This window comes from Rutidosis leptorrhynchoides, chromosome 4 (genome assembly GCF_046630445.1).
Source record: "Rutidosis leptorrhynchoides isolate AG116_Rl617_1_P2 chromosome 4, CSIRO_AGI_Rlap_v1, whole genome shotgun sequence".
Lineage (NCBI taxonomy): Eukaryota > Viridiplantae > Streptophyta > Magnoliopsida > Asterales > Asteraceae > Rutidosis > Rutidosis leptorrhynchoides.
This window is the reverse complement of record NC_092336.1, coordinates 397864937-397875901: the sequence shown is the minus strand read 5'-3', so window position 1 is coordinate 397875901 and position 10965 is coordinate 397864937. Positions and strand designations below refer to the sequence as shown.

At 35.1% G+C, this 10965-nt stretch overlaps 1 protein-coding gene across 1 annotated transcript; it reads right to left on the bottom strand.

Moving 5' to 3' along the window:
* Positions 1–5391: 5391 nt before the first annotated feature.
* LOC139844081 (aspartic proteinase 36-like) lies at positions 5392–9184 on the bottom strand. Its single transcript, XM_071834295.1, has 11 exons — positions 8702–9184; positions 8187–8316; positions 7846–8090; positions 7536–7763; positions 7248–7339; positions 7001–7074; positions 6534–6607; positions 6329–6425; positions 6078–6144; positions 5896–5967; positions 5392–5706 (listed from the first exon to the last, which is right to left on the bottom strand). The coding sequence occupies exons 1-11, from the start codon at positions 8980–8982 to the stop codon at positions 5540–5542; spliced, it is 1527 nt and encodes a 508-aa protein (XP_071690396.1). The 5' UTR covers positions 8983–9184; the 3' UTR covers positions 5392–5539.
* Between the last annotated feature and the right edge of the window lie 1781 nt (positions 9185–10965).

The window sequence follows — 10965 nt, the reverse complement described above, 5'->3', positions numbered from 1 at the left end:
TTGTAGTCTAGATTCACCTATGTACCCTATGACTCGGGGTGGACACAAATGAACTCTAAATCCCTACAACCAAGGCTCTGATACCATCTGTAGCGACCCGACCAAATCGTCATTGACGGCGCCGTCTACTTAGGTCCCGTTACGTGGTCATAAGTCTTTAAAACAACGTTTGACCAAAAGATATGTCGCATTCATTTCAAATGTAAAGGTTGTTCAAGTTTTACAAGAATAGTTCCACCACAAGTTACGATACCAAGTTTTAAGTACAAATGAAACTTATGCGACACAATTTAAAAGTATCCAAAAGACGCTCCATGTATGCATGTATACTCGACATCCAAGCAAGTATCAAAAGAGTGCGGAAGCATGTATCACTAAGCATTCAAAACCTGAGAAAACATAGAAGAATCTGTCAACGAAAACGTTGGTGAAATCATAGGTTTAGTAGGTAAATTGTATTGAACCACAAGGTTCTTTAAGAATTGCTCAACCAGAATCGTTCACATTCCAAAATAGTATTTGTATCACGAGCACCCAATTATCAAGGCTTAACCGAATCTTCCCTCTGAATTTTGAATTTAGTGTTAGAACTTACACTATACATTGTTGAAATTATATTTCATTCACTAACGGTAGCGAACCGTCTGAATGAGGGTTTGTTAAACCCGTATGGCCACACAACATAATTACACGCTTACATTGTTGAAATTATATTTCATTCACTAACGGTAGCGAACCGTCTGAATGAGGGTTTGTTAAACCCGTATGGCCACACAACATAATTACACGCTTACACTTACACCCTGCAAGTGGAACTAATGATAATTGGATTGAGGACTTTTGTTCAAACTCGTATGCATCTTTGTATTCGTATTTGTTCACATTGTAAAAGCATGAAAAGTAAATAGGTATGAAATGTATGTGTTTCTCAGCCCACGATGTAAAGAATAAAAGTGATTAAAAGTGGGACTATGATCTCACCTTGAATGCACGAGTAGTAAAGTACTTCAACAAGTAAATGTGTGCAAGAACAATGCTAGTCTTGACCTAAACAAATAGGTTGTATCAATAACGGTAAACACGATAGGTCAAAGATGTTCAATTAGTCCTATGGCTCGTTAAGACTCGATCCTAATAGCATGTGAATCAAATTGTCATGTTTCATGCAAGGTACAAGTATAAAAACATGTTAGAACGATTGCACAATTATTTGGTTAAGTTTGATTAAAAGTCAACTTGGTCGGGTCAAAGTCAACAGAAAAGTCAACGGGGTCGGGTTGGATATCCGACAATTTTTCTAAGTTATATAATCATATATGAGCATGTTGGCCAAGTTTCATGTTAATCGGAGATCCGTAGCATAGCAAACATTTTCATGTCAAATGACCAAAGCAAACAGCCAGTTTTAGCCAAATGGGACGGCGTCCCAAATGGCTAGACGGCGTCCCAGTTCAAAAGGTGGGACGGCGTCCCGAGAAGCTAGACGGCGTCCCAGTTCAAAAGGTGGGACGGCGTCCCAAGTATCTGGACGGCGTCCTGATCTTTTCCCAGGCCCTGTTTGCTGTATTCCTCAAATGGACGAACCAAAACACAAACAATCACATTTTATGATCCGCAAACAATTAGAACATGTATTTTATATCATCGGAAAGCTCTTTCGACAAGGAACGCAACTAAGCACTTTTCATCAAGCAAAAACATCATATACTATAACCGAAATCCCGTCAAGTGATCAATAGAGGTTTATTTTCAAGTTTCAAGTTCGTAAAACGTATTTTATGATCCGGGAATCCAATTTACACATACGATATGCCGTTTTGAAGGTAATGAAACATACATTACAACTAAACACTAACAATTAACATTTCATGGCATTCAAGCATCAAAAGTTCATGTCAAGAACTATCAAACCCTAGTCAAACATCACAAAATCATTAATCGGGTTTTTGAAGTTTTCTTAATCAACCTACACATCAAGACGAAGCTAGTGATACTAGTAACACAATTAAAACATGAACTTTAACAATCTACAACATTAACTCATCCAAAATCAAGGATTAAGCAAACCCATTCCAAAAACTCAAACTAGTTACTCAAAACAATAAATCGAGCAAGTAAATCATATATTCATGCTAGACACGAGCCATAGACACTAACTAACACCATTTCAAGTATATAAAACGAATTTAGAGAAATTTAGAGTTTTAGAAATGTTACCCAAAATCGATGAAGTTAGTATCAAATCGTAGAGAATGAAGAGAGGATTAAGAATATGTAGTCGGATTTGTTGTGAGCTTCCAAGATTGAATTTAGATGATGAATGAATGGAATGGGTTTGTGTGTGTGTTCTTGAGATGGAGAGAAAAGAGGTGAGGGAGATGATGGAATGAAAAATGGGTTGACTAGTTGACCTAGTCAACTAGTTTGCCCATTTGGCAACTCCGGTCCCTCGAGTTTCAAAGCGGGTGCGGGATTTAACCGATCGAATATTTTTAAAACGCAAGTTAACGAGAGATGTTATAATTAAATAACAAGAATATTATGAACGTTCGTCAACGGAGTCGACGAATTTAAATACGAAAGATATTATTTAAAAAAAAAAAAAAGACGGCGTTAAAATAAATTTAACGGAAAAACGCGGGATGTTACAGTTACATCAACCGTATGTAATTTAGTTTCTTGGAGTAATACGATATTAGGCTTTTCACCCCGACATAACCCTTTAAACCAACCGATTTTGCCTTTCTTGAGTTTAGACAGAAATTTAAATTCAAGCATGAGGTACAAATGATTAAAGTACAATTTAGTTACTATTCATCACGCTTACTCAATTTGATGACTCCACCTCATTCGGAGGGTTAACATCGAGTGTTTGGGGCCAAAATAAGACGAACAACCATGTAATCAACTAAGTATTACATACAAATGAGCTAATAGCTCAACGGTGCCAGTCACCTTAGAAGCTGGGCTCACAATGTGCAAGTCTTTGCTAAAATGGGTGCACATTCGAATCCTACCCTTGGCAAGGATTTACAACCTTGACAAAGTGGAATGATACTCGATCCTGTCACATGAGGCGTATTCGGTAGAGGTATTTTATATGCATCGTGATCTTACGCAGTGGTGGAACGTGAAGTTTCTAATTGGGAGGGCCGAAAATAAATATTTAAAAAAATTTAATGTAGTACATTATAATCAACAATCCGCAATATATATAGTATAAAGTTGGGCTGCCTTTTAGCATTTTCAAATTAACTAAAACAATTTCAAAACATCCAGGGGCGGACCTATATAGTATTGAGTGGTAGCACGAGACACCACTGAAATACGCGATGTAGTGAATTTTTTTGGGGTCAGTGTAAATATTTTTGTGTGACACCACTAAAATAAGTCATCTAGTAGAAAATTTTTTAGATTTTTACCCAGTGACACCACTGACTACCATTCCTAGATCCGCCGTTGAAAACATCAATAGTAGCCTAACCTTCAAAACATCTCTTCTTTTTCTACATATAATAAAACATTATCTTAAGTACTAACACATCATTAATTGCCTGTTTATATAACTTGATTGAAAAATAACTTCAGTAACAAAATAAAAGAAAAAAGTACCTGAATAAATGCCAAAATTGAATATGCCAAAGTGATAGAATTGAATTTTAAAATTGTCAAGAAGTTTACAACGTGTACACTTAGATTTACCGAGATAAATATGTATGGTGGAGGTCACCTTTTTTAAAAAATAAATGGCTTGTAAATTTTAGGATGACCCATTTAGTTATATTTCTCTTAGCCCATTGAATGTTATGAAAATACCATTAGTGACCCAAAAACATAGGATGGCCATGACCCTCCTAGCCATTAACAAGGATCCGCCTCTGATCTTACGGGTGGCTTTGATGGGTTTTCAAAGGAAACACATAGTTTGAGTGTCCCTACCGATCTAGACCTTTTCCATAGCATTAGGTGTCGTATTATGCAGGTTGTGTATTGTGCGTGTTTAACCTCTTGAGTCTTGACCCAAATTTTTGTTTTTATGCAAGACTTTGCTTAAACAAAAAACGCTAAAGTGATTTGACCCGCAAAGTATATGACTCGAGGATTGAGATTAATGTAAAAAATACAGTAATTATTTTGGCAAAAATAATGAAACTTTTATAAAAAAAGGGAAAACGTTTCCGAAAAGAAAACGAATTCAACGAGAGATACAAGAGAGAAACTCCGATAAGTCTCGTACCTAGAAAGCAACTAACATACAAAACTATCTATACCGAGCCTCATCTAACCTACACTGAAACAAAACCAAACCTAGTTACAAACAAAAGCAACGAACTTCGAAACCAAAAGTAAACTACGATATTAGAAACCGATAAACACGAACTTGAATATCCTTTATGAACACACCGAATTCTTCCATTTCTGCTCCTTGAACCAATTTATTCTTACGCATTTGTTGATTCTTATTATTAACCGGCGCACGCGGGATCTCGCTAGAATTAATTAAATTAACCGTAACCGGTTCGCTCGACCATACACGTCATTATACCATCAAACGCCGTGAAAGCCTCATCGATCATTTTATCTTTAACCATATCTGTAGAACCTCCTTTACCTGATCATGTGAAACCGCTCTTCTTATCTACCTTGACACCCATAAACAAGTTTTAAATGACTTACCTGTAGTCCAAGTCTTCGTCACGATCAATGAACCGAGTATCAGTTGGTAAGTTCTAAATGTCCCCCACCATTGAAACTGATATATTGAAGCTTTTAAGTTCCGGGTGAACTCTGGTGACATGGCTTCTTGCTTAGTTACTTCACACCAAGAACGAAAGCAACTCTACAGCCCACATAAAAACCGGATCTTTTTTTATCTTTACATAAACCCAGTTTTAGTTCAGTATTTGCCTATATCAATATAGTTTCGTCCCAAAATACCAAAAAGTCTCCTGGACCTATTTTATTTAGGGGAGGTAGGTAGCTAATTGTGAATCTTTATTAAAAAAAACTCGGTACTCACAATTGCAACTTTCAGACCATTCTTTTCAACCCTAACTCAGTTGGGTTATAAGAGGACGATTTTGTGAAAATAATCTCGTTTCTCAAAATGAGCTGACGCTCTACTAAACATGTAGTTGAATCAGCACGTAGAGCATGCTCAAGCAGCTCAACGTGTCTTTCACGTATTGACGCATTGTTAGTTATCTCATGATTAATAGATGTGGTTAGCGCAATGGATCGGATAGGTCCATATCCATATTCATATCCGTTTAAATTAAACATGTAATAATGACGTGTATGATATTATGAAAATAAATTAAACATGTACGGTATCATATATGAAAATGAAAATTCTACCTATGTGTTACTTGCAGACAAGATACATATACATATACATATATACATATACATGTATCTATTCTCAATTCCAATTAGCCTATTCGCTGTTACATTAATAATATTACTCCTTTTACAACTATTAAACATACAAAAGAATGCAACTCTAGAAAATGGCAATTAGCCATCAATCAATTATTAACTATGAAAAACCAACATGTATGTGTAATTGGAGCATGAAAGTCACAACAATAAAAATCAACTTGTAACCATTATTTTGCAACGAACTGCTACTGCCGATCTGACCAGCATTCACATATTCACTTCTACCGCCAGTTGAGCTGGTTGACACATTTACAGACGACGTACCTAAAAAATATATCAGCAAAACAACACTGTAATTCATCGAAGTTTGACTTGTTAGAGTCAACTGAGTTTCTAGCCTATGAGAATTTAAACATCTCTAAAGTAAACATTGCTTAATTGTTCACAACACAGCTGAGACATTTTTTAAAATTGTTAAACGTTTTAATAATTGGTTAAATGTTGAAGACTTACAGTCATAATTCGCCCAACCAATCCGTTGACCACCAAGATCATAAACAACAATCCTGTCTTTTAGAACAAGATCTGCCACATATATAACAAATGTCATTAATACTGATACAAGTTACATATGTGTAAAGCAATCTAGAAAGTAAAAAGTGAAATGGAAAACAACTAAATAAGAGAATTTATACCTCCTAAAATAGTAATTCCTTGACCTCGAATTTTCTGAAAGCCTATGCACCACACTCCAGCCCCACCCTAAAGGCCGATACACAATTAAGCTTCAAATTTTTACGAATAAACCAATTTATAATCATACATGTGATTATGATGTGCAATAAAACTGTATAATTCTTTGATGTAAGTTATGATGAAATATGAAGCACAATTAGTCAATTTAATTTGGTACTAAAATGATAAAAAGAAAATAAAGAGAACATACAACTGAGTTCTGTTGTAGTAGATAGTCCTGGGGTCTTAAAACCATTGAAGCACCACCAGCAAAATTCAAGCTTACTGTAGGAAACATCTCAGGTGTACTGAAATATTAATAACATTTCATTATTATTTTCATGATAATTCTAAATTCTAAATTCTAAATTTAATAAAAATAAATGGTTAAATATTTGGCGGAAAATGAAAAAAACCTCGAGGTAACTAGATAACACTGGTTACCCTTTGATATAATAGACTGGATAGTTTGTGAGACAGCCTGTGTAATCTGCAGCAACACAAGTGATAGACTTAATGGTGGCAAAATGGGTGGATTAGGATATTAGGCGAGTAGCGGGTCAAGCAGGGAAGTTTGATATTGGTAGAAACAGGTGAAGTTGCGTGTTAAATGTTCTTACAAACGCTATTTACGACAAAATTTCCTTCTGATAAACTCTAATTAAGAAGTAAGAGGAATTTAATATACACTTTAGGGTGACTTTTGATCTGTATCTCGTTCAAACCATTTGACCTGTTTCACTATTTTTTGTTTTCGCCCATTTAACTCAATGGAGATAAAACATAGGGTGGATTGACTCATTTAATAGTCACTTGTGGGAAAAATTTAAGCCTCTAGTACTAATAATAAGTTTTGAAAAAATTTAAGTTGTTCTGAACTTACAGCTTCCACAAATGGATCATACGCCTCTTCTGCAAGGTATGCAAGTGTGGTTCCAGAATCAATTATGGTTCCACCTCGGCTGCCAATGGGGCTTTGCCTCATTGGTCACCATGTTAACATGGTGTTCGAGGAGACCGGGGTTCGAGTCTCGGGGGGGGGATTTTCGTGAATTAACTTCGTGAGCTAACCACTAACATTGCCTTTCAAAAAAAAAAAAAAAAAAAAAAAAAAAAAAAAATGGTTCCACCTCGGCTACTTGATGTGGCAAACATCGATGGATCAATGGACAACGTTTGCCCATTCACAGATATACTCAGCAGATTCAAGTTGTAATGAGGCCTGATCGCATTATCACATGTATATCATATTAGTATCTAATCTATGAGGTGCAACATGGGTCAATCAAAGCTTACTGCATTCCCACATAAAACTTCAACCAATAAACATTAAAGATCATTACTTTAGACATATCAAAATGTGTAACATGACATTAAGATTCTACGAGGGACATAATGGTGAAATTAAATGAACTTACTGTGACGGGATGAGTGGAGTATAAACCATAGTTGGCTCAATTATCTGACCCAGAACCAAAATGCCACCACCCGCACCGTTTCCAACTAGACAATGAGAAAACGCATCTGGAACCACCCCTTGTGAAGAAAGTTGTGCAATTACAGACAACCCCTGCTGACCGAACCCAAATATCCCATCAACAGCTCTATCAGACTTGGTCAAGTCCCCAGTTTGAGTCGTGCTACAACTGTTTCACAGGTTTGACTAGTCAACAGAGGTTTTAACTTCTAATGGATAATGAAAAATGGCCAAATTTATTGAGAACTTACCCAAATACAATAGATGCTGAGGCATTTGATGATGTTGAATCTCCAACAATTGTATCTAAATGAATTTGATCAGATACATAATACCCTGATGTTCCACTACCATCTCCATACTGAAATGTATAACTGCATTGATTATTTGAACAACCAGAATCAGACGATTGTGTTCCTAAAGTACACCGTTGGTCTGAGCAAGCAATCATTGAAGCTGTTGATGAGCTTGATGGGTCATAGAACTGAATAGGAATCTGTTAAAAACAAAGATAATATACCCATTTAATTAAACCGAATCATATAGTCAAAGATGATACTAGTGAATAGCAAGAAAATGTAAAAATTAGTACTTGCAGTCCACTCGATCTAGGACACCCGTCGCACGCATTGCAGTTGACCCATAACACATCACTTCCGGTATCGATTTGTACATAATATTCCTTTGGTGGTGAACCCAATTGAACTCGCGTAAAATAAAGCCTACAAAAACATGTTAAAATTCCCCATATGATCAGTAAACTAATACAGCAAGCAGAAAAATAAATTAAAGGAAGCACAAGTTTGAGTTTTGCCAAAAGCCCTAAAACTAAAGAAAGCAAAGCAAGAATCTTTTTTCCTTTTGGTTTTGAAATGAAGCAACTAATTATCATAAAAAAGAACATAGCTTCACTGCAAAGCAACAATTCATCAAATTCAAGACATATTTTTTTCTTATTCTTAATTCTATTTTCAGATAACCTTTTACCAATCTAATTTTGAGATTCCAACATAAACATATACAAATTATATGTTCAATTCAATTAGTTATTACTTATCTAACTAATGAGATAAACAATATAATAAAATGTAGATCAAGAAATTATACCCAACACGATAAGGATCATAAGTCCCTTGAACAGGGAAATCAACAACACTTGCTACAGAAGACTGTTGTGGTTGCAGCTCCTGCAAGATTCTAGGGTGTCTAAAACTGTCTCTGTGTTTCAGTTCATTCAATTCAACAACATGGTTCACCGGAAAACCTCTTTCTAATGTCAAGGTAACCGGAAACTCACAAACAACAAGCATTATTTGGAGTAATACAGAAACCACAGTAGTAACTGCGGTCAAGATCAGTGGATTTCTGGAAAGAAAATAAGCCCGCATTGCTTATTTCTACGATTAAGTTCTCTCAGGACTTTTATCAAACAGTTAGTGTGCATCAATGAATTGACTAAACTTCGTGTTTATATACATTGGGTTTTTGTGAGTGGTAGATAAGGGATGTAATCAACGAGGGAGGGATTCATTTTTGTATTTGAAAGAAATGAAAATGGTTTTGTGAAGATTTGAATGAATGGATTGTGTTCGGAATACTATTTATTGTTTTCTAATCAAAGGGTAAAGGGTAATGAATGAAGAAGCTATCTCATTGGTTATTGTTTTTTTTTTTTTTTTTCTTCTTTCTTTCAAAAAAACATATTATATTAAAATAAATAGATTTGGAGATTTAGCAGTGTTACAATTGGTAAAGATTTCTCAACGGCTTCTGTAATTACAAGACGTGTTCAACATGATCCGCAATTGAATGAATAAAAACAACAATCCAAAACAACGAACTAAATCTATAAGCGTAACTTCGGATAAAAACAACTATCTCATTGGTTGTTGATAACTTGAAATGTCCCGTTCATATTGATTATAAACGTTCCATATTAATTGATTTCGTCGCGAGGTTTTGACCTCTATATGAGACGTTTTTCAAAGACTGCATTCATTTTTAAAACAACCATAACTTTTATTTTATCTATAAAGGTTTAAAAAGCATTACGTAGATTATCAAATAATGATAATTTAAAATATACCGTTTACACACGACCATTACATATTACATAATGGTTTACAATAAGAATATATTACATCAAAAATAAGTTTCTTGAATGCAGTTTTTACATAATATCATACAAGCATGGACTCCAAATCTTGTCCTTATTTTAGTATGCAACAGCGGAAGCTCTTAATAATCACCTGAGAATAAACATGCTTAAAACGTCAACAAAAATGTTGGTGAGTTATATGTGTAACCTATATATTATCAAATCATAATAATAGACCACGAGATTTCATATTTCAATATACATCCCATACATAGAGATAAAAATCATTCATATGGTGAACACCTGGTAACCGACATTAACAAGATGCATATAAGAATATCCCCTATCATTTCGGGAAATCCTTCGGACATGATATAAAAACGAATTCGAAGTACTAAAGCATCCGGTACTTTGGATGGGGTTCGTTATGTAACATCCCGCCTTTTTCCATTTACTTTTCCGTTATACTAATATAGAGTCCGTTATATGTTTATAACATCTCCCGTTGATACGCGTTTTAAATTATCTCGTTTAGGTAATTCACGCACCCGAACGAAAGTTGAGGGACTAAACTTGACAAGGGATCAAACCCTTGACTAGGTCAAAGGGTCAAACCCCTTTCACCCATTCATTATCATCTCCATCTCTCTCTCTTTCTCTCTAGCAAGAACACACACCCAATTTCCAAATTCATTCAATCATCATCTAAATTCAATCTAGGAGGCTTACAACAAAATAAATTACATATTCGTGATCCTCTCTTCATCCTCTTCATTTTGGTACCAACTTCATCTCGTTTGGGTAACATTTCTAAAACTCTAGATTTCTCTAAATTCGTGTTTTTGACTTGAAATGGTGTTAGTTAGTGTCTATGGCTCATTGTGATATCGTGTATGTAATTTGTATGCTCGATCTCGTTGTTTTAGTATAACTAGCATGAACTTGAATTTTGGTGTGTTGTTCTTGAATTTTGGATGATCATATGTTGTTAGATGTTAAAAGTTCATGTTTTAATTGTGTTCCTAGTATCACTAGCTTCAATTTGATGTGTAGGTTGCTTGAGAAAACTCCATAAACTTGATTAGTGATTTTTGGTGGAATTGAGCTAGGGTTTAATGAACTTGAAATGATTATTTGATGCATTGATTGCCATGATTTGTTGTTAGTAAGTTGTTAGTAGTATTGTATGCTCAATTACCTACAAAATGGCATGTCACATGTATGCATTGAATGCCTAAATCATTAAATGTGCATTGGTGAGTTTGAAGCATTA

What these genes read in the sequence shown, in the direction of transcription:
- LOC139844081 (XM_071834295.1), bottom strand. Translation starts at nt 8,982, where the DNA reads ATGCGGGCTTATTTTCTTTCCAGAAATCCACTGATCTTGACCGCAGTT. An exon ending in ATGATCCATTTGTGGAAGCT is followed by an intron (nt 6,608 to 7,000) that starts GTAAGTTCAGAA and finishes GTGTTGCTGCAG; the next exon opens with ATTACACAGGCTGTCTCACA. An exon ending in TGTTATCTAGTTACCTCGAG is followed by an intron (nt 6,426 to 6,533) that starts GTTTTTTTCATT and finishes TTAATATTTCAG; the next exon opens with TACACCTGAGATGTTTCCTA.